Raw genomic sequence first — 24,792 nt, forward strand, 5'->3', positions numbered from 1 at the left:
TGAAATAAGCAGACTTTGAAAACAGCTGAATTTAGGAAAATGTACCACTAGAGAGCAAACCAGTGCTCCAGTCCTTCACAATCCATTTAGTTTAACAGGTCATAAACGTCTAAAATCTAATCCAGAAATACCTGTGCCTTGAGAAGGCAAATGAATGATTTCTCTTTTTTAACATCCAATTAATAAAGTCCTGAAAAAGACCCTTCCATAGGCTACAAAATAGGTAACTGAGACTGATCTAACTATCAAAGAATTGCATGATGACCTGTGGTCATACATGATTTCACCATGCTTAAATTATTTAGTCCCTTGTACTTAGACATGACTGAAGTCCATCAGGGTCCTGTTCCCTGCCTGTCAAACCCAGAATCCTCTTTTCTTCTGCATCCTGACTTGGTTTCTAAAGTTACAAGTAGAATATAATGCAGAGAGCTGTAAACTGTGGCTGACTTATGTCCTTAGAGCAGTTTTCCCCCAAAAATTACCAGATATTGCAAACCATCACGAAAACTTACATGCAACATCACAGTATTGAATGTTAACATTTATGTCACATGAGATTAAAAAAAAGGCTAGGAAAAATTAAGATAACCAATTTTAAAACTATATACAGCATTACATTCTTGAAAAATTAAAATACAATTAAACAAGTCATTATTTATTGTATAGGTAGAACATGGCTGAGGATATAGCATAAGTTTAAACAGAAAAATCTTATCTGGTTTTACAGCAGAGTGTTTGATTTGTTTACTTGCCCTCTTTTTTTCCCTCTCTTTTTCTGCATTAATTATATATGATAAACACATTTGGAAAATGGTGGAATTTCTTTTGAAGGACATAGGATGCAATTTCATTTTGCTCAACTTGTTTGCTTATAGCTATAAAGTGGCCTCTTAAGAGACTGGCCAAAAAAATGTGCTTGTGTGTTCAGCACACTCAAACCACAGCAATACATATATTTAAACTAAAATGTTTTCATGTATTTTAAGAAATGTTCACACCCACATCTACAGTAAAAAATATATATATAACTCCTGGCACAACACTGTAATCAGTTTAATAATTTTTACAGAAATGAGAGAACAGAACTAGAGAGAGCATGAGTGCATGTACTGCAGCTGTTTGCCTTTCTTCTTTTATAGAAGCATCCATTGAACGTATTTGTGACCTCAAATGATGAGGTAAATTAAAATATACAATAGCCAACCAATTGAACAAACAGCATCCATAGTTTATGAACTTCTTCAATAAAAGCAGCTGAATTAATAAATGCATTAAACCAGCTTTGATCCCTGACTCATAACCAATAGTTTAGAAAAATGCACTGTGATCACCACTGCTCATCATCACTCTGCTATTTATTTGATTCCTTGTTTTCTGAGAACAATTTGTTCCTCAGGTTAGCCAAAGGATGTACATGGTATTATGCCCAAGCTAGACAAATTCAGTCTTATTGGCTAAACATTTTTTAATGAGGAAGGTAACTGACAATTGCAGTCACCAGCAGATCAGGCACGATGCCCCAGATCCTAGAAAAAGGTTTAATACATTCTCAATCGTTGTGGTTAAAATCAAATACTTGTGGAGTTTAGACACATTAAGTAAGGTATTGCTTTGTTTAATCAGTGTCCTTTTGCTCTGAAAATCCCTCTACATCTATAAAAAAAGTGTAAAGCTGGGCACAGTTTGCAGCATTTCATCAAGTAATGAGATAAGAGTTTGAAAGCTTGGTATTAGAAGAAAAAGTATTAAACAAAGGGTAATTATGATAAGAAAATATTGCGTATTTCCCTCAAATAAATGGGTGTTGATCAAGAGCAAAATACTTTCTTAACACCGAAATGTATATTAAATAAATAAAATATAATAAATATTAAATAACTAATTGCATCATGTATGTACAAGGAAATAGGTACTTATAGTCACGAATTAGTTTCATTTCATGTACATAAATGTCTAAGTTAAAACATTTGTGGGTTACCTGATGTCTAATAAAGGCTGATCTTACACTCCAAGTTTTCCATAGAGTGGCAATGGACTATGAAACATCTCTCTGCTTCCCACTCACTTCCATGAAATTACACTCCCTGAAAGCCACATCTGGCTGACACTGGCTGTGTTTCAACGTTGCATGGGGTAAATCAGGACAAAACTAGACATTTTCATATAAGTCTCAATTTCTGCTTAAGAAATAATGTTAAAACTTTTAGAAGAAAAAGGTGACTGATTTTGTGCTACTTCAGTGAAAAACTGCAACTCTTTTAAAGGCAACAGATGTGGCAGCCAAAAAACAAATTAAGCTTTAAAAAACAACTTCACTCATATTGACCTTATCTTCTTTTATTAAACAGAGAAATTAATTGCCAAAATCTAGCCTTCAAACTTTAAGGTTTCCTCTTGAACTTCTGTAAACCTAATTTTGCCACGACAATCACATTATTTTTAGATGTCAGCTCTACTTCTAAATATTGGCATTTAACTTAACCATCTAGCCAAAATCAACATTAGGAACCGAAGTAAATTATTAAAGACCAAAATGACCTACCTGTATGGTCCAAAAAAATTCTCCCTACTACTGAATGTAGCATTATCATCTGTTCCATCAACATGCAACTGAATTACAGCACACATGAACCACAGCCATCCTTCTTCTATCTTTTCACCCCCATCTTCAGAATCTGGACTGTCAGCTCTGATTCATGTTGAGCAGAGAAAAATTAGGCTTATTCCCATGTCAGAGGGAGGAAAACCAATTTAAACTGAGGTACTAACAGAAAAGTTAGAAAACACAAGGCCTTAGGTGTAGCTGTACTGTTCTGAGGGTGAAAGCCAGCAGGCATTATTTGAAACGCAAAAGAAATCTGCACACAGAAGGTGAAGTTAAAATTGTACTTTAATAATTTGTTCAGCCCTAGAAAGAGAACAAACATCTCATATTACAAAACTTGCACTCTAGTACTTCATTACATCAAAACCAGTTTGCCCTATACAAAATTTTGCATTGAAATTATGCCAAGTTCAGCAAGCCTGCTGTTTTTCTACTAACTGCCCAGCAAAGATTTAGAGACCATGCACAATTTCTTATTTTAGGAAAAATTATTTGAAGTTTACTTTAGTAATCTTATGCCAATTACTCATTTGAGACAGATCCCTTTCTCCTCATGTCACTTGGTGTCCGCCTGTCTTATCTGCAGCCAAATACACTCTTAGCTGCTTTATTAACAATCAAAGGCCAAAAAACATTCACCATCAATTAATTTTATTTACTTGTCAGAGTATATAAATGCATGTATCCAATAAATTCTAACACATGTATGAAAGTTAAAATAAACTAAGCTAACTGCTGCCAGAAGACAAATCTGCATCCTGCCTGCAATCTGCTGTACTGAGCTAAAACCACAGGTGAACAGATCTGCTTTGTGGTTTGCCTACATGCACAGAACCATACCACCGCAGCTAAACTTAAACTGGAAAAATTAAACCAGCATAAAAGCCGTTATCTTGATTTGATAATTTCAAAATGGGGACAATACACTGTAGTAATGCACAGTAGGGAGTCTATCAACTAAAAAAGATAAGGATCTAAGACAGAAAAAGACGTGAAGATCATAAACTTAAACAAACAGAGTAATCTCAAGTTTTTATGACAGGTCAGCTTGTTCACTCCCCATGCACTACTGACACTTTTCAGAGTGTCAGTGAAGAGTTTGCAATGCACCTTCCAGCATTACACAAAATTTACACCACCATAATCTCTTAGATGTTCACCATTTCATACACCTCACTTTGAAAACCTCCAGAAGGCGTTGATACTGAGTATCATCTAAAAACACTGAAAGCACTTTGGAACCAAAGTAACCTCATACCCCCACTTTGCACCTTTCAGTGCAGCCTTCCCAGACAAAGTGTCTCTCTGGAATAGGCCATTGGGATGTGCAAGCCCCAGAAGATCTGGGAAGTTCAAGGTGATGCCACTGAGTTGCCCTGCAAATGCTGAAATCCCACGGGGCGTTAATCAACAGCATTAAGTAACTGCTTTTAACGTGTTAACCTTACCACCGAGGAACAGAAAAGAACTGCAGTACCAGGCCCTTAGCAAGAGCTCTGCATAAGCAAACATCATTTCAGAGCTTGGAGTTTACTACACCTTTCTGAATTTTCCCAAACGCAGCTAACTTGATCCATGAATTCCACCCTTTGTAACTTTACACACCTGAACTGCGGTGAGAGGACTACAGACACCTACAAAATGCATGCAGAACAAATGGCAAAACTCACATCTAAGAAAGCTGTAATTCATATCCTATTTTAACTCACTATAATGTTTTATAATAATATAGAACAGCATACGTAGACATACACCAAGGCAAAATTTTACACACACAGATGATTGTTTTGGTTAATTAAAATACAGTTATTTCCTTTGAACTGCATATGGAGAAATGCATTGAAAAGACTTCCAATGAATTGCTGAATTAGTATTACACTGCTGTTTGAAAGTCAGCTGAATCTGATCTCTACTGACAAAGAAATGTCTCTGCTTAAAAGATAGCATCTCCTTGTCCTGTGAGCTGAACTTGGGGCCTCTGTTCAACAACACAGGAGTTAAGAGGACAAGGTGACCTTCACCCAACACAAGTTTTTGTACCCTGGAAAAGCATGAGTTCAGCTTGGGGATGTGTGTGCAAATCCATGAGCCAGGGGATGAATAGGACAGGAGAAATTATTACCAGAGTTATTAAAATGTAAATATGATTTCCTCTGCACAACTGTTCTCAACTTTAAATTCTGGTCTAAAGAGGATCTTAGATGTACACAAGGACATTAAAATACAAGTCTATTTCTTATAAAGAAAATTATCTGCAACCTGGCCTTTACACCAGAATAGAAAGGAAATAAGGCATTACTTAAATCTCTATATGATGCCACAACAGCCATTTTTCAGTAGATTCAGAATGATGATGATGCAACATACTAAACATTGCTTGTAAAATTGGCAAGTTTTTAAAGAAAATGCACTTTGGGGCACTGACTATAAGAAGACACTTTCAGAATAAATTTAACATTTGGGATACTAACAAAAAGTTATTAAACTTCATTTTAGGAATAACAGGCTCATCTAATATCCAAAGGGGGTCAGATTTCCCACACAAAACAGGTACAACTGAACCGAGTGTTCTCATCTTCTGGTAAAACCCAAACATCAGTGACTCATCAAGCAGCATATGCTTTAGCACAGCAGGATCACCAACTTTCCAGTCCAAGCTGAAAAATTGTAACTTTATGAAACACAGTCATTTTGTTGGCAGTTTTTCCCTTGACTCAGGAAATATCTGTGAATGTTGCGAATCTGCCATTTTATGGTTTGGGACTTTTACAAGTTCTTTTTCCTCTTTTTGCAGGGGAGGGCAGAGAGAGGAAGAGAATGTGAATGGCAGGAAACAGGAGAGCTGTGAATTATTACTTATGTCAATTTTCCAGAGTGATATATTTAATCTTATATTTGTGATCACAATGATTTAACACACATATGCTTGAGACAACGCACAAGAATGATCTTGTAATAAGATCTTGTAACTACAATCTTGTAATAAGACTGTTATAAACAAATGTTTGGGGGTTTGTGCTGATCTCACTAAGCAAATTTTCTGTAATGCAAGAAATGCAGTTGCACAGGCTCAATTGCTGGCATAAATCATCCTCTAATTTGTTGACGGTGGGGTTGGGAAGAGAGGGCAAATTTCTTTCCAAGTGCAAAGCAATGTACAAATTGACCATTATGTTCCCAAATTATCTGAGTCAACATTTAAAAAAAAATATTCTATCTGTGGTGCTCTTCCAAACATTGTTAATGGTAAGAAGCACAGCTGAGGTCACTAGAAGTATCTGCTGAGTCAAAAGTATTAAATCAAGTCTTTGTCTGCTAAGTGGTAACATGCAGAAATCGCTGTTAGAAATAAGAACCTCATTTTAGCAAAGTGTGTACACCACACAGAACGAAACATATTAATGTATGCATGTATATGTATACAAATATATACTTTTTTTTTGATGACTAATAAAGCTACAAACACAGAGAAACTGAGTTTTATGGGTGAACTCTGGAAAAATAAGTTATGATTTTTCTGAACACCCTTTGACTGCTCAACAGCTTCTGGCTTCAGCTGCCAGAAAAATAAACTAAGTAGACTATTTTTTTGGTTGATAGGACAAGGTTTTTCCAAATCAATGACATTTCAAGTGGATTTCACACCAATGAGGTTCGAAGTCCACGGAAAAAAATCAAAATACAGCAATGGGACATCACACACCTCCACAACCTCCCAACCCCCTTTAAAAAACCAACCAACTTTCAAGGCACTGTGAGGGGAAGGGAAATAGGGATGTTTCAACTTATTCTCTTCCTCCTAATTCCTAATCTCCTATCCTAATTCCTGCAGATACATGGAAGTGAATGAGGCACCCAGCTCTGTTTGCAAGAGCACCTAAATAGCACCTTAAACCAGGCAGAAACGTGGATAAAAAGCCAAGCATGTGCTGGAAACACAAGAGGAGAAGGAAGGAGAAACCAGTGCAGTATCTCAAATTTCTTTATACTCACGCAGGAACTTGAGGTGGGAGAGAAGTTCTGCACATGGAACTGCTCTGCAACATACTCAGGATGCCTCTAAATGACACCAGCTTTATCACTGTTAACTGGACTGCCTCTAGCAGTGTGTACCCACAATCCAACTTTATTCTCCTGTTAAGGTCAAACTTTCCAACGCTTCATTTTAAACCCAGATGAGGGCCATACCCTTATACAGCTTTAGCAAACATTACTGGGACAATTAATTGAGGCTAGCATCAAAAACCAGAACAATTGATGAAGGATTCCATGGCAAAGCTGTGTCACCTGAAATCAAATAGCACTAAGTGAGTTCTATTCCCCTATTTAATGGAGTGTATTCACCTCACTTGTGGCTACAGATATGGAGTATTTATCAGACTAAAGTTAACAACAATCTTTTTATGTACTATCATACCCTTTTAAGAGCTGATTTCTAATCAAACTGAGCAGCACCCATGCAGATAAATTCTGGGTCAGTCAGAACTGCAACAATGCAAAGGATGATTCATAGATGTCACCAAAGAAAACAGCATTCTGTTGGTCCAGGGGTAAGGAGTTGAAAAGAGGCCATCAGCTGATTACTAGAGCCTGTGCTTTCCTCTGGAAAACTTGTTATGACATGCAACTGCCAAGAGACTGAACTGAATCCAGGACTTTCAGAGACGCCAGGGACGATACTTTTTCCCTGAAGACTACACAGCTTTTACAGCTGCTATATTAATCTTGCACCCTAGGTTATCATGGTACCACTTAAGTATTCCATGTGAGTACAAACTCCTTACACTTTCAGTAGCATTTATTTACAAATCATCCTGTAACAAACAACTGAAGCAGGAATGAAGGGAACCAAAACAACAGAAGTCTTCTTGACTTGAGTCTTCCCTTGAGTCTTCTCAGACTCAACCCTAAAAGGTTTGTATTATTATGCAGAAGGCTCCAAAAAGGTTCGATGGTTCTCTTCTAGCATTCACAAGCTGAGAAATTAGTTTGTTTTCAATTCCCAGCTTAATTAATTACAGAAGCTTCCAAGTGGTTGATTCCTTTTTTTTTTTTTTTTTGTGTGAAGATGATTCTGCCAAGCCAAACATCTCATCTGCTGCTCTGGCTGAATTCCGACCAGTCTCATGTATCAGCAAGGTTTACCTGGTGAAGGCTACTGGGAAAGAAGTGGTTTTGTGGAGTTTTTTTGAAATTTAATCTTCCTTTTGCTTCAGTAAGTTATAACATTCAGTTAAGGAAAAACTGAACTGTATTTAACTGTGCAAAGTACTGTCCACATTTCATTTCAAGACCTGGGCACTGTGTTTCATGGATTGTTTAATGAGGCACGTATCTGAATGGTTAAATCAATATTACTGTCATAGCCCAATGCTCCATGAGCTTAGGTTTCATTACAGATTGTACATGTGCTGAATTCTTGTCTAATGACCATGTAACAGGGCACATTCAATTATTCTCTTTGGGTTTCAGAAAGAAACAGGAAGTTTGGCTATAAACAATGCAGTCATAGAATAAATTTCACCACAGCAAGTTCATCTGAAAAATATGCATTCTTTACAACACAGCCAGGAATGGCATTATGAGAACCAACATCCTGCTGCATTCAGTTTTTTATTGTTTTTTACTTTGGGTTATTTTGCATTAATACTTAGGCAATATAAGAAAAAAACCCTTTTAGTTAATACTGGATGTTTTGTGATGAGCATTACTTCAAAGATGTGGATAGAGAATCAAAAGCAGCTGCTAGAAACCACAGGATAAATAACAAGTTTGCTAAATTTAGTTTATGTTATGAAATACATAGAGTGGAGGAAGAGTCAGCCATTGTAAATTTTTATCCGCTGGGAAAGAATTACTATAGAATATTTCACTCTCTACTTCTAAAATAAAGGAAATATGACAGACGTTAGATTTTTTAAGAGCAATGTGTCAGTTGATCAACACTAAATATACTTTGAGATTAAAATATATCTAATATAGGGGTACATTTCTGCTTTTAAATTCTTCTAAAAATCTACAAAAATATCCACCTAAACTGTAGCACTGCTGAAATGAGAGTAACTATTACTCTCTGGCTTCCAACAGTGCCTAGAAAAAGCACACCATTATTATTATTATTATTATTATTATTATTATTATTATTACTAAAATACATCTTTCAATTACTCAACAGAAAGGGTAACCTTTCAACTCCAGTATTACATGAACATAGTACTCCTGGATTATTAGAAATATTTTCTTAAAATAATCAATAATGATACAGTCCTTCACTAAAAGAACAAGAAATTACTTTACTCAGCTATTTATTTAATCTTAACTAATTCCATTATACTTAGTGCCAAGGTTTTACTTGTTTTTTAATTTTCATGTAGGAAAGAAGGTATTTCAAAACATAACAATGGCAGTCTGCAATTACAGATTGGATTGGGTTTTCCCCAGGTTCTAGAGTCTAAAGATTCCAAGTATTAAATCAGAGCAGATATTCTGTGAAGTACTTTACATCAAATGGGAAACAAAATGTTATTTTTGAAAGCGTGAGGTTGCCAAAAAATAATTAAATACATGTTAAAAAACAAACACTGCCAAGTAGCTGACACCTCAAATCTGACCCAGCTAAAAACTGAATAATTACTCCATCAGTTTTTAAAATCTTGCCAATGCATGCACTTACAGAAATATGGATATACACTACAGCATCCTTGCGCACGTTTGTTCTAATGGAGCAGGCCAGCAGAGGGAGCAGAAGTTAATAAACCTTTTCCTAGAACAAGGCTGAGAATCATCTATGCTATGTCAAACACGAAAGGAAATGAAAGGAACACCATATTGCTTATCCCATTTAAAAAGGAAAATGTGGTGCAGAAAAAGAAATTCTATGACATGTTTTTGGCTGGGCTTTTTTTTTTTGTTGTTGTTGTTGTTTCAAAGCAGATGAAAACTCCAAACACACAAACAAGGTACCTCAAGCTCATCTTTTGCAAAAATACACGGATTTCTGTAAGACAGAAAAATGCACCCTTAGCAGGAACAGCCAAATATTTTCTCAAGTTGCGCTCCATGACACTGATCTATTGTTTGTAGGCACTTCTTTCTGCATTTTTGTTTCTTATTGTAGATCTCTTACCTGCAGGTTAATCTCTGCTTCATAGAAAGTTAGGCAGGAGCAGTAGTGCCTCTCTGAGTCTATGTCAGTCAAAACCACCACGAAGAACGTTGGCTGTTTCCTCTCTTTCGAAAGCTGCCATCCTCCAGGCTGGCAAAACTAAGGAAGCAAACAGACAGACACAGGTAAGCTGTGATACCAATTGTTTTCAGAAATATGAAAAGTATTTCAACATTATCAAGGAACTCATTTAATTTAAAGTGAACATATGCAGGGTTGCAAAATTTGAAGAAAATGGCAAAAACCCAATACGTCTTGAACTTGGTAAGACTGAGAAAAATTTAGCTCTACAAACATCAAGGGAGAGAATAAACACCGTGAAAAGAAAATGTGTTCCTTTAAATACAGTATTCAAGAGCATCTTTGTGGTGTTTAACAGGAAATAACAGGAGTAAATTGACACATTAAGTAGATTTCATTTGGTTAAAAGGTTAGAATATGAAACTAAAATCCTTGTGTCTTAAAACATCTCTACATTTTTAATTTCTTCACTTATTTCACCAATAATTTATCTAATCAAACACAGGTACATATCACTTGCACCCACTTGCAAAAGTATTCAATACTCACTCCTAAAAAGAGCAATATTTTTCACCTATTTATTGATTACCTCTGTAAACTTCATTGTGAACATTTGAACTTTTACATGCACAAGCAGCCTAAACAGAGAACTACAGCTCAACAGCAAAGTGGAAATTGTGAGGTTTTTCTTCCTTTTTAAATGACTAGAGTACAATACCACTTAAAAACTTGTTCTCTATAATGTAATAGTGTGCTGAAATTCAGGGATCAGATTGCTGGAGTTACCTGAGATGGCCTTTATGGAATACTGTACTGCCCCTTTCTTTTACTGAAGCCTGAAGTCACATCCACAAAAAAATCAAAAGTGCATTTTTAATCGCAAAATTACAAACCTAGAATTTAGACAAAAAAGCAGTAACCCCTGTATGTATTAGTAGTAATAATAATAAAAACCCACAATGAGATTCCTAGAATTTTTAAACAATGCAGATACCAAAGGAACCAAAGAGATAGGTCAAAATCTCAAGTTTCCAGAAATTGCTTCATTCCTCTAGACAGATGTTAAAGACTGAAAGAACACAAAGAGTAAGTTGTAAACAAACATTTCCTACAGATTCATCTTTAGAACCTCTACAATAAAACCTGGGTAGTCTTAGGTGAACAGCAATTAAAACTCTGCCTCTGATATACAGTTTCTTTTATGATCCTGGGAAAATCTTCCAAACCAAAATTTTCTCATGTTACATTCTTCAAATTCTAGAGAGTCAGCTTAACACTTGTGAGTCTTTATCCTTAGAAGTGCGAAGCACTCCCTTCTACATCTGGGAATAACTGCTCTGAACATCAAAAAGTACTCTGTGAAAAGACATCCTAGTCATTCCAAGCTAAGCATCCAGTATTAGTCTATGATTTTGATAACACTGGCCTAATCTCCTTTTGTTTTTCATCCCATGTCAGTTAAACATAAGAAGATACTGCTATTAATCTTGCAGGACTGCTATAAAGATAATGTAATATGGTCAATATATACAGACATTATAACAAAAACATCATTAAAAAGTTTGACAATAAAAAATTATTAAGAGTTCTCTATGCATTGCAGAGTTTGAGGGGTGTCTGTGTAATAAATGAAGCCTGGAATCCACAGTTCAACAAGATAAGCCCCAAAACTGTGAATTGCTGTTTGCTCAACAAGTATGAGCCAAAATGCAAAGAATGCAGTAAGAGCCTAATAATTAATAAAACTTTTCTGCAATATGCCATTAAAACCAATTTATCCATACAAGGTAGGTCAAATTAAGGCTGTTCATGCAGAACTAGCTTGGGCTTAAGGTCCAAATGCTCCAGTTTACAATCTCAACACTCCTTCAGATCTGCCAAGTCTCCCAGTCTTGACAGGAGCTCCTTGCTGGTGCCACTGCCCTTCACCTTTAGAGTTGACGCCCCATCTCACACCTGGGAACATCAATCTCTCAGATTTCTGAGTGTCTGGAACTCCTGGATAAAGCCCCACTCTGCCCATTCCAAATCCTACCCTACTAAAGGCACAGAAGCACTTTGGAGTTATTTAAAAAGAACTCTTTTTATTGTAAAAATGGATTATTAGCAGGTCTGCTGCTTAAAATTTATGCCAACATCTGCCCTGTAAACTGGGAAACCCAACAGCTGAACTTCTAACTATCAGAGGAGACTTTTGATCTGGGCAGGCTGCCGTCAACAGCAATCTCTCAATCTATGCATGTCTAAAATCTACTCATGTCACAGTGAGAATTCTTCCCAATTTCAAAGTGATCTTGTGTATAAAACATGCTTCCTAGATTTAACTATTTTACTAGAAAACAACAATTAGTGATTGCTGCTGTGATTCTGAGGAAAACAGCTGAAGTAGAGTACATCCACTGGCTACACGGAGAGTCTGTGTTTTCAAATAAACTAGAAGGAATTTATAAATAAAGAGATTGAGGATAAAGACAACATGCTCCTCCAAGAGATTAAACAATGACTGTTTCTCAGTTTCCTTAAAATAAGGTAATAAATATTAGCGCAATATTTGAAATGCAAGCAACACTGAGAAGAACTTTCCAAATTAGTGTAAATACAAGTTACTCTCCAGTATGATTACCAGCACTCTCTGGCTACTAAGAACAGGAAAATGTTTCCTTACCAAACCAGATGCTATACCTAAACAGACAAAAGCATCACTGTGAATATAATCCAAAGGTCATGTGCTTCTCCAGTAAACAAGAAAAAACCCAGAAGTTTAGGAATGAACATGCTTCCATATTGTTTCACTTATTTGCCAGAATTCTTGAAAGCAGACTACAACTTCTATCAAAGACAGTGAAAATCAGAATGAATCAGGTTGTTCAACTCACTCTTTGTAAGAATAAGCCCCTAATGGTGGGGGAGTGCTTCAAACAGACTCCATGTTACAACTGATCACCTTCTAAAATTTGCTGCAGATATGCAGAAATTGCACCGGAGAATACACAACACATCTTATACTGCAGGTGCTGAAATTACACTTTACACATTGTTTGAACCTACATGTGCCCAGTGATTCAAAGAACTTTCTCTTAATTATTCCCATAAATGCTTTCAGACTAAACAAGAAATGAGACATTTAAAAATGACGTATGGTGTTTTAAACCAGTGTAACTGGGTTTGTTACCTTTAAAAAATTTGTATGTCATCACCACAAGCCTTCTTGCTAAAGTACTAGACATGATTAATCAATGTTTAAAAGTGACATTTCTTTCTTCTGATTTTTATAAGCTAAAAACATCATCTTTGCTTGATTCATGGATTTGTTCCTTCTTGCTAACCTAGAGCCACAGCTGTACTGCTACTGCCTGCCTTGTCCTTCCCTATTAAAAGAAATACTTTGCATAAATCAGCATATCCCTTAGATATACTGTATACAGGTTTGATGTCTAGAATCACAGAATCCTAGGACATCCTGAATGGGAAGGGACAGGTCATTGAGCAGATCATCCTGAGTGCCCTCACTTCAAAAAGGACATTGAGATTCTGGAGAGTATCCAAAGATGGGCTTGAACACCCAGTGGTTTGAGGCCATGACAACTTCCCTGGGGAACACTCTAAAGTCTGTTGAAACATTGAAGAAAATGTTGAAACAGCCACAACTTCTATTAAAGCACTGGAGAAATTAGAATTCCTAGGAAGAAGGCCTGTTGGTTACCGTGAATATGAAAATTAAATATTATTATGATAATGAACAGTAATTATAAAGTGGTCAAGTTCCATTAAAGAAAAATTTTAGTCCTTTGTATCCTTATAATGGCAAAAACTATAATATCCATATCTCAGAAATTACTATAATATCCACATCTCAGAAATTACCCAGCTGCTGAACTACACACTGGAAATTCATAACTTTTTTCTGGGCTTGCAGCCCAAGCACAACCAAGTCCACAACAAAAACTCAAACTAATATTCTAGTTGGGTCTGTGTAGCCACACACTGCTCTCTCTGCACTTTACATTGTTTTCTGTATCAATGATCTGTCAGCTTTCCATCAGAAATCCACCACCTCTGATGGCACTACCGAGGTAGAAAGGGGAAAAAGCTTGTTCAGAAAGTTTACAACATGATACATTCTTTGTGAGTCATCCTTTGAAAGCATTTTGTGAAGGGTTTACACAGAACAGTAGGCAAGGTCTGTGACATACCATTACAGAATCCTGCCCTTAAATAATTATATTTAAAATACATTCTCACACTGTAGTTTTTTCTTCAAAATAGATTTGTGCACTTGTTCCTTGTCAAATAAAATCCAAAGCCATCTAGGATGCACATAAAATAGAAAAGTCTTCAACTCCATTGCCAAGACTTGAATTAAAAGATCCCAAAATGATTTTACAATTTAAGACATCTGACAGAGAATCCACTTTCCTTTTCAATTCAACTCTTTTCAACAAACATTTAATTCTCCTTTGAAGCACTCTAGGCACAAAGATCCATTTTATTAAGCCCGCTTCTGTAGGCTCCTACTATTCAAGTAACTGTGCTTTGTTTTTAACATGTATCATCATCATCTTTCCTGCAAACCTCCCTAAAAATAAAGAACCATGTTCTGGACACTATGTGAAGGAAGTTTGTTCCATCTGGACTTGCATGACCTAGCACCAGCTGCTGAGTATTTCACCATTTCTCCGTTCACTTATGTATGGAATTTTGGCAAAGGCAGTTTTCTTTCTCAGATGCATACCTCTACTTAAAACAAAACAAAACAATTACAGTGCTCACTGGCATGATAAAAAAGCAATGTTACAAAGCTGTAAATATGGAGAAATGCTTGGAGCTTTGGATATCTCTGGATGTAAACATACCACAAAATATAGACTGAATTTTGTAACAGCTTCCTGCCTTTCAATATCTTGTATCTAAGAAACCATGTATTTATGCTTTCCCTGGTCTAAAATAAAACCAGGGCACTTAAAGTACACTCCAAATTATTTCCAGGTAAAAGCCCATTGCCAGTGTTGCAGAATATTCTGATGATCAACTGTAATCAATTAAACCCACTCACAAAGAAATCAATAGCTCTTAATCCTAAAGCTATAAAGAAATATAAAACAAAATAAAGGCCTTTTTTTTTTTATTTCTACCTTGGAATGAACTGAAGTGCAGCATTCTCCATGAGAACCTTTACACAATCACCTTGTGGCGCCTGTGAACTGTGCTGCCTGTGAATTATTTCTATTACGAATAATCCTTCCCCTCCTTGCCTGGGACAGACTCTCCCCAGGTACTGAGGAAATTTCCACCTCAGCTCCTCACTCAAATGCTTAAAGCCATGTGAAAACAGACACTAAGAAACTTCTCCTCAGAGGAAGGATCCTCAGCCACATTCTTGAGCTTCCTAAGGCTGAAAGTTGCTGAAAGATCTCTCAATGGCACTAATCCTGCACAAGTGACAGATGAGGTATTCTCTAATTGGAGCTGCAGATTAAAGTGATCCTCAATAACCAGATGCTCAAGGTTGTCACAGAGACCCTGCAGCAAAGTTCAACAAAGCAAGAAATCTTAAAATATGTGGGAACATCTCAACTAAAACCAGTTAATTCATCCTCCAAAGTCAAAGACAGAGAAGTCTTTTACTGAAATTCAACAAGGTTAATCTCTCCCCTCCACACATCAGTAAATATATAATACTGGGTGCACATCCACACATGCACTTGAAAAAAAAAATCAGTTTCAACTTCATTGCTTTGCCTTTTTAAAACCTCTTAATGTGCAATTTTAAACACCTTTCCTCAATGAGCTGCTATAATGAAAACTCAAACTTGTAAGAGGCATTCGTACAGCAACTGTACTCCCAGTTTATCTTCTGAAAAAAAACTGAACTGGCTTTTCAAAAGAAAACTACACCCACTGGGAAAACAGTTCCTTCTTGTGTTTTCAGAACACTTAGTATCGCCATTCCAGTGGCTTATTTAAAACAATAACAACAAAAATCTGTCAAATACTCTTCTGACCATTTCTGAACAAAACCAGGCTAGACTACAGAAATGGTGATTTATGGGTAAGTATTGCAAGCTAATGCCTTTATTTCAGAAATAGTACAGGATTAATGATGGCATTGAATGGGGTTTTCTTCACAAACAGAACTTCCAACATCTCTATTCTAATGAAGTTTAGTAAGAATGTGGAATTGGTGGGCTTGTGCAAATAATTAAGTTTTTATTTTTTTAACCTATTTAAACAGTGGTCCATCCTCTTGTTTTCAGCCAGGTGTTATCAAAATAATCTTACGGAAATTTTAAAATTCTGAGAACCGTGGACCCAGAATCTTTTCTTACCACACCCACCCCCAGTAAAACACCATGCTCTGGGCTACCTTAGGTAAAGCGAGCAAGATGAAGCTGTGGATAAACAACCAGGAATTCTCAGGTGTACATCTGTACATCAACCCCAACAGCCATACATTAGGTGTCTGAAGCACATACTTTACACCAGAAGATTTTAAGTACCTTTTTTTTTAAACATAGATTTCAAACTTCATCAAAGAGTTAAAAATTCATAATTTAAACTTGGGTCTTGCAACTTAAATTCAGGAACACAGGGCCTGACTTCAGAATTTCTTTTACGAAGCAATCATTGCTGGTCAGCAATAATTGCTGCCAATGGTACCACTGGTCAAAGGAATAAGAGAAGTCTGGAAATTAGGTGTTCGACATGAAAGCAAAAAATACAATTATAATGCAGCAATAAATTCAAGTGAGACATGACTTTAGCAAATTATACTTCAGTCACAGGTTAGTGAATACAGAAGTATACAGTTCAAGTGAATGCCCTGTGTTTGGTTATGAGAAAAAAAGACAGTATAGAAGGAGAATTTCTGATATTTTGAATACTTACAGAAGGACTATAAAAGAATATAACTATCAAAGAAACGGATTCCTTGTATTAAATGCTTGTGTTTTAATTTTCATCACAAAGTAGATAAAGAAGCATCTGTGCGACTCACCCTTTTCAACAACCATTGTTCAGGAGTAGTTTGGAAAATGCATTGTGACACTATAACAATAATTAATTTGTTTTGGGGGGGTTTTCTTGCTTGCTTTTTTGTTTTGGGACTTAGTTTTACTCCTATTTTTAATGACCCCTGATCTTTTAAAAGATTGGTAGTCATCTCAGGTAGACAAACCTAGAAGTACCATTTCCATTTAGAAACATAATTGAGCATTTTATGCACAATTATCAATGAAGCATGAAATATGAACTCTGCCTAATACACTCTTCTTCCTCCTCTTCTTTCTCTCTCTCCTTCCTTCTTTGTTTTTCTCTTTTGGCAGTAGTAGCACTGTGTTACAACAGCAGCCATAAATGTTTTCCAGTCTTCAGTGACTTCCCAACTCATCCTGATGCCTGAGATGGCCACCTGAAAATAGAGACTAGACAAGAATAAGAGAATAAAAGGAGGTTTTATTTGAAGGGCCTTCAAAGGTGCACCCTGGGCAGTCAAAAGGCTACACTCAAGATGGACCCTGGGTCACAGGTTCTTCACACTTTTGTAAGTTTGGTCCATTTGCATATCAAGGTTAATTCTCCAATTATAACTTCAGTTCATGATGTAATTACCCCAAGTTTGCCCCGCTTCAGAGGCTTTTAGTTGACACATTTTGGGGCCTGGTGTCCCTAAGGTGGAAACCTAGAGAGGTTTGTTATGTCTAACCAGCATGAGAGAACAACAGCTAACAGGCCACAAGAAACTTCAGAGTTACACACTAGGCAGTACAGGATTTGCAAAATATAAAAGTTAAAACCTAAGGCACCAATTCACTAGATAAACTGTAAACTATAAACTAGTGTTAAAATACATACAGCACCTACAATTATTGCATTGAATGTCCAAAAAAAATATAGCAGGGTAATTAACATACATCACTCAGCAATTACAAGTGGCACACAGTAAGCTATTTACAGAAACGTAAATTTTTATTTATGTTAATGATTAATCCTACTCCAGACAACTCAGGTCAATGTTCTATAAAATACTACTGTAATACACAAAGTCCTCATTATCTCATTTTTATAGCTCACACCTGCACAATCAGATATTAAACCACACTGCTAACACCATGCTAAAGTTCAAAGATACAGTCTGTTGCTCTCTAGCAATTGTAAAAAAAGCACAAGGAGCCTTGTGCTAATATATGTTAGGATTTTTGCATCCATCATCTTATAACTCCTTAGAATGTATCTGCCAGAGATGGGTTCAAGTCTCAACACTCAGAAAAAAGCACGTGGGTGTTGGGCACAGTGTGTGTAAGCATGTGGCAATGCAGTGTACACTGAAAAGAACGCTGATGTGACCCGACAGAGGCCCAGCGACTGAAAGGCCTGGGACTGCTGCAGCAAAATAGACTTAAGAGATTTCAACAGAGATGCCAACAGCCTCAAGATGACAAAATACAGAACAGGAAGTCTTGAAATCGGCAAATTAGTTAGATGTCAGAATTTGCTCTTAAAACAGCAGAAATTCAACTGGAACATGCACTTATAGAGCAAACCACAGAAAGGGTAATATATACCTAAAACTCCCTGAAAAGCATGTGCTCAGTGCAAACTGATAAATCAACTTCTTTTTGAAATATTCCCCTTCATGATGCAGCTGGGGAAGTTAAAATGGTTTGGCACTCACATAGCCCAGCATGAGCCCCACAGCCATGTCAGTGATGGAAGGTCTGAAGGGAGAGCGCTCCCAGGCCTGCATCCTAAAACCTCCACCTGGTCAAATGCAGCCATTCCCAGCAGCACCACGCCTGACACTGCCTGCTCACCATCAACCTCAGTTCCACCAGACATGAAAGGACAGAGAGAACTAGAGTAGCTCACTGCATCAAAAGCTTGAGTCAGCCAGAACTTAAATTAAAAATAAACAAAGGAAACTATAGAAAGGGCAGTACATTTCTGGTCTGTTAATTTTGGGAATTTAACAATACTTCTTATATGAGTCATATCATTGTTTCCCACTTAAGGTCACAATTGATTTCCCCTTTTGCAGGTGTGAATTTCTACAAGGAAACAGAAGAGTAAGTACATAAACATAGAAAAAATAAATGTGACAAAAAAATCTTGCAAAGAAACATCTTATATAAGTGAAAGACTAGGATGGGAGCTAAAATGAAAAAAACCAACCAAACTGGATTGCAATATGAACGTATCCCACCAATAAAGTTCTGTACATTGGCTGCTACTACTGAATTCTACATTTCCACAGCACTAAATAAGAAAAATATGAAATGTATTTCCTGTCAACATTCTCACCAAGAACACAGAAAAATAAATAGCAAGGAAAGGCAGCTGAAAAGTTTGGTGCTTTCCACTGAGTTTCAGTTTCCTGTGCAGAAAACTGGGATCAACAATATGAGACATACTTGTCCTCTCTTCCCACAACACTGGGGCCTGTATTATATATAATAACCAGTGGGCATTAGTGCTGGCCTGCACTACAGGATATCTCTCACGGGTGTGGTAAGAGAGCGTGCCTGCCAAAAGCCCCACTGTAAACAAAAAGGCTTTGTGCCACTGCAGATGCTTCCATGCACACAGCTGGCATGCCAGGAAATAGCTACTTTGAGCAAGAGACTATTTCCTCCAGGTAAGCTTGCTGAATGTAGCAGTTTCTGCACTATGAGATTCCAAAACTCATCAGAATGAAGCTGGAGAGAGGTTTGGCACTGAGGAAGTTTGTGCTTTTAAGTTCCTATCTAATCATGGCAGCCACTTTTCCTCCCTTTTGGCAGTTCTCCAGTGTACTCCATGTTTGGAGTTTTGCACAATCACCACAGGACTGCAGCTTGCATGTTCTGTATTCTCCACCACATGGTAATTAAAACAGAGCATCAGAAGTTTTTATGGGGGAACAGACTTCTGTCGCAAGATGTTACTGGAACAAAAAAAAAGTTTAGAAGAGAGAATGTGAGCATCTCTGATGAAAGTCAATATTTTCAAGCAAACTGGCTCAAATAACTTGCATGCAGCAGAAAAGAACTGAGGAGCTCTTCACCACTAAATATTCCAAAAGAAGGAACTCCCAGAGGCCTAGACACCAGAGACATCATTTTTATGTTTTAAGAGGGTAAAAAAGAATGTCCATAGGAAATTATTGACTAGTTCAGCACAGGAGTCAACTCAGGTAAATTAACAGACAGCAATTTAAAGCTGTATCAGAGACAAAAATCAAAGATACAAACAGAATTATAACTGATACGTTTCTGTAAAAAACAAGGCATTAAAATGATTTTTGGGGGGTGGGGCAAGAGCAATACAGTGCAGCTAATAAATACAATCTCAACCACTTAAGTCTACCTGGACTTTTTTTCTTCTTAGAAGTGTTTGATTTGATGCTTTGTGGCAATTATATTTTAAAAGCACATTCCATAGATTAAAAGACAAGCCTGTTGACAGACTGGAAAAGATAACCCATCTTTGCTACCAGCAACACACATCAGTGAAGTCACCTCCACTGAAGAAGCATTATCTAATACCCAACTCTGCTCCCAGCTAAAAAAGCCTCATCCTGTCCCATGTGTCCTTAATGGGCAGTCACAGAACTGCCAAAAAATCACTCTGGAACATGATGTAGAGAATACAAAAGAGATTTTTCCAAGTAAGACAAAAAAAGCCCCAACACTTGGGCTGGAAAACAAGTGTCATACCATGAGTCTAAAAGAGCTCAGTTTTTGGAGTTCATTGCAGAGAGTTGAGAAACACACTATAGAGTGCTTATTTGTAGATAAGGTGTTTGCTAGTAAGAGGATTTTAGATAAGTGTTCGGAATTCATTATCATAAAAATTCAAATCTCAAAATAAGATGTCACACTCTAGTCAGTGAAGGGGATGGAAAACAGGGTCAGGTTATCAGAGTAAGCACTATGCTCCCCTCAGCTGGAGATGGAGTCCTTCAAATAAAATTGAACAGCTTTTGGAGAAATTATTTCGTCCATGTGTGTCAGCACAAGTCAGCTCAGACCGATGTGGGCCCTGGAAATCTGTATATGAAACGTTTTGTTCTTTCATTTTCAGGGGCTGAATGTGCTCATAACATTTGAAGCTTTACATTATTATACAACTATAATCAGATCTCATACTTCAGAGCTTCAACCATTCAAGCATAGAGATTTAGGCAGCACTTCCACCTGGATACCTAATTGGACATCCAAGTTTGTGCAAGAGAGCCAGTGGCAGCGATCCAGCCCTTCATGGAGCTGGCAGGTACTTACAGAGAAGTCTGGCTGGCCTGTCTTGCTTATGTGACTATAAACTGCATGCCAAATCAAGGGCTGAGAAGGAATTTTCTACCAAATCAAGCTGAGAGGGATCCAGGGATTTATTTTACTTGTTTATTTTCCTTTGTAGCATATGGCATGTTAGCATCATCAGTGCAATCAATTCCCTTAAACTCAGGAGATGCTCTGGTTTCATCCTAATCTCAAGAACACTATCAAATTGGACAGGACTGAAACTAGCTGGAATAACTAGAATTGCTGGACATGTATCACAAATCAGTGGTGCTAATTAATAGACTCTAGTCAGACTAAATAAGCTGATGTATCACATATGGTCTCCTCTGTGAAGCCAAAAAGAGGGGGAAAAAAGTTTTTTAAAATAAACTGAAATGTTGCAAAAACAAAGTAAACTTCATTGCTTGTGTGCAACATATCCAAAACATTATATCATTTCATACCATAAAATTTGGTTCTTGGAAAATCTTGAGTAGGATTGTATATGAAGGAATAAATATTTTTCAAGTGGATTGGTAGGGATTTGATAATTCTATCTTGTCTTGATAATTCAATGCAAAGTAATTGGTCAGACTCAATATTTGCAAAAGGGTTTAGTGCTTATAAATGCCAGTTATTGGTAACTAATTAAAACAATGCCATGTTAAGAGAACTGAACAATGTAAGCCGGTAACTTCACTGCTCAGAAAAACCATGCATTTCCTCCTCTGTCCCAAGCGGGTTAACAAGTGCAGACAAAACACAAGCACTGCACTTCAGCTGCAGACAAGTGGCCTCTGCAGGGACAGGATGCCCAGAAAGGGCCTTCTCTTTACTTCTTTACTGGTGGGATAATTCCAGTCTCTCATATCCAAAGGGACCTCAGCTGCCCTTACTGTGCTCTGAAACTAAACATCACTGAACATCAACAATTACAGAGCATCTTGTAAAATACAGGGAGCAGAAACAGAAACCACATCTTTATCATGCAAATTGCACAAGAGATGGGGAAAACACATTTTTGTTATTATTATACATGTCAAATTATTATCAAATAATTACTACACAATAGAAGAGGTTACTGAATAGTAGGAATTAATACCTGGAAAATTACATTGTAAAGAACATAATCTCAATGAAAACATTAAATAACTAACATGTTTCCTTCCCCAAATTAATCAAATGTTAGTGGTACTCCTATATATAAAAATAGAAACACTAGTCAACCATGGGGGGTTCCCTTCTATTGTCCCATAAGCATACAGAGGAAATAGAAATATTTCAAGGCATCTGTAATGTCTTACATACTTTGAATAAAATAAAGAGCCAAAACACTTAACAGTACTGAATTTTATTCCAAATTATACCCAAGAGGAAGCCATCTGCAGGAAAAATAAAAAATAAAACAAGAAAAAAAACCCCACACTTTTGCCTTGGACATCACTTGTGCAATACAGCTATCCAAAAGGACAGCATGTTCTTTTAAAAGAATGACAACTTACTCTTTCATGATACAGGCAACATAAAAATCACCTGAAAACGTTTGGGATTTTTCTTAACTACTAAAAATAAATTCTACGCTGTTCCAGTGGAACACAGAAGTACTTTTGGCTCTTTTCTTTTTCTCCTCATCTAAAATAAAATATTACTATATTGGCAAAAGCCATCTCTAGAAGACTCTGAAACTGTCTGAAGTTACCACAGCCAAGCAAACCACTGCTGCTACAGTCTAGTTTGAAAGAAGAATGAAACCTAAGGTCTAAAATGCATTAATAGTTCAACATTGACACGTGCAAGGCCATGAAAAGTTTGAAGCCTTTGCTTTAAACAACAGAAAATGCCTGATAACATTTCAGTAGAGAAATAATAACATACAGCTTAGCAATACACTCAGAGTAACACTATAAAATAAACATAAAATCAAATAAATATAAAATTCAATCTAGCAGGTCACAGTAAAACTAAAATCTGGTTTATCAGGAAGGAGTTTATGAAATGGCACTCCGAGACACAACGGATGCGGGCAGGATGATGACCACGGTGTAAGCGCCGATGATGACAACATCTCAGACATGATGGTCTTGTCTGAGCAGCAAGGACTGCAAAGCTGCCTACAAATATTAGCCCAGTCATTCGTCTCAGGAGAAATGATACAAGATGAGCAGAAATACCCTACTGCAGGCAGCATTTCCTGGTGCATCAATGTTTCCTACATTCCTAAGTCTCCCAAATATGAAACAGATCATACGAAAGAAAAATAATATGAAAAGTATTTGCTGTAAACTCCAAACAAATCAAGTGAAAATTTGAAAATAACTATGTAGCATTGGACAAACATTAGAAGAACAATAGATGAGCTTTGACAATGTGTGTATGGGTTACATTAGAAAAAAAAAGAACCAAAAAACAAGCAAACCCCCCCCCCCCTTCAACAGTTGGATACCAGGAAACATGTGTTGACCTACGACACTTGAACAGCAAACAACAGTGTCCTACGCACAACCTCCAGCAGCACAGAAGAAAAGGAATCTTTCAGAGTATTTAGGGATTCAAGGACCCTGTAAAACATTACAAAAATTTCCTCCTATTTCCATATTTCCTAGTCAACACCATGCGACTTAAGAAACTCTTTCTTTCTCTTACAAAAAGGCGTAGCAGGCAGTAGATACTCTATCTAATGGTTTTGGCCCACACAGATAAACTCAGAGTAGGTTGCCAGAATGATTTTTTGATTATGCACAGATCTGCACCAAAATAGAAACCAACAGACTGTTCTTCATGAAACAGTATTCCCTACCCCCCAGGTTATTTAGGATACTAACTATGTCCTTAAGAATCTCAGCTGCTACAGCTTGAAAACACCAGTGTAGAGCTCAAGTCATAAACACAGGCCTACACATTTCTGCAAGTGGTCAGAAAGTCACTGTACTTCATTCTGTAAACTACATTTCACCCAGAACAAAAAGAATTCTCCATGTAAAGCCAGAGCTATGTGCTTATTTCTTTTTAATTGAGCTCAATTCTTGAATTCATCATTGAATCATAGAATATGCTGAGCTGGAAGGGACCCACAAGGATCATCGAGTCCAACTCCTGGCCATGCACAGGACCATCCCCAAGAGTCACACCATCCCCAAGGAGCACCCTCCACACACTGCTTGAACTCTGTCAGGCTTGGTGCTGTGACCACTGCCCTCGGGAGCCTGTTCCAGTGCCCAATCACCCTCTGGGTGAAGAACCTTTTCCTGATAACCTAAACCTCCCCTGACTCAGCTTCAGGCCATTCCCTCAGGTCCTGTCACGGATCACCAGAGAAGAGAGATCAGTGCCTGCCCCTCCCCCCCTCACAAAGAAGTTGTAACTAATGAGGTCTCCCTTCAGTCTCCTCTTCTCCAGGCTGAACAGACCAAGTGACCTCAGCCGCTCCTCATATGGTTTCTCCTCCAGACCCTTCACCATCCTCCCTTGGTCCATCATCCTTCTTGCAGATAAAGGCAAAGAATTCATTGAACACCTCTGCCTTGACCATGTCCCTCTTTGTGGTGATCATCCTCATCCTGTAATGGGCTGATGTTGTTTTTACACTATTGCCATTAACATTTTTTTAAAAACCTCTTTTTATTGTCCCCCACTGTCCTGGCTAGCTTCAACTCCAGCCACACAAATTTTCTCCCTACAGTGGCAAGCAGCAGCTCTGTATTCTTTCCATGACACCTGACCTTGCTTCCATTCAGCACACACCT

At 37.3% G+C, this 24,792-nt stretch overlaps 1 protein-coding gene across 6 annotated transcripts in view; it reads right to left on the reverse strand.

The window, feature by feature from the left end:
• Positions 1-24,792, reverse strand: part of SBF2 (SET binding factor 2) — a 234,333-nt gene that overhangs the window by 123,364 nt on the left and 86,177 nt on the right. For all 6 annotated transcript variants that reach the window (XM_039552225.1, XM_039552228.1, XM_039552226.1 and 3 more), the window contains exon 3: positions 9,735-9,872. In XM_039552225.1, the coding sequence (XP_039408159.1) occupies positions 9,735-9,872 (138 nt within the window). The remainder of the gene's footprint in view (positions 1-9,734; positions 9,873-24,792) is intronic.

This window comes from Corvus cornix, chromosome 5, assembly GCF_000738735.6.
Source record: "Corvus cornix cornix isolate S_Up_H32 chromosome 5, ASM73873v5, whole genome shotgun sequence".
In the NCBI taxonomy this organism is placed as follows: domain Eukaryota; kingdom Metazoa; phylum Chordata; class Aves; order Passeriformes; family Corvidae; genus Corvus; species Corvus cornix.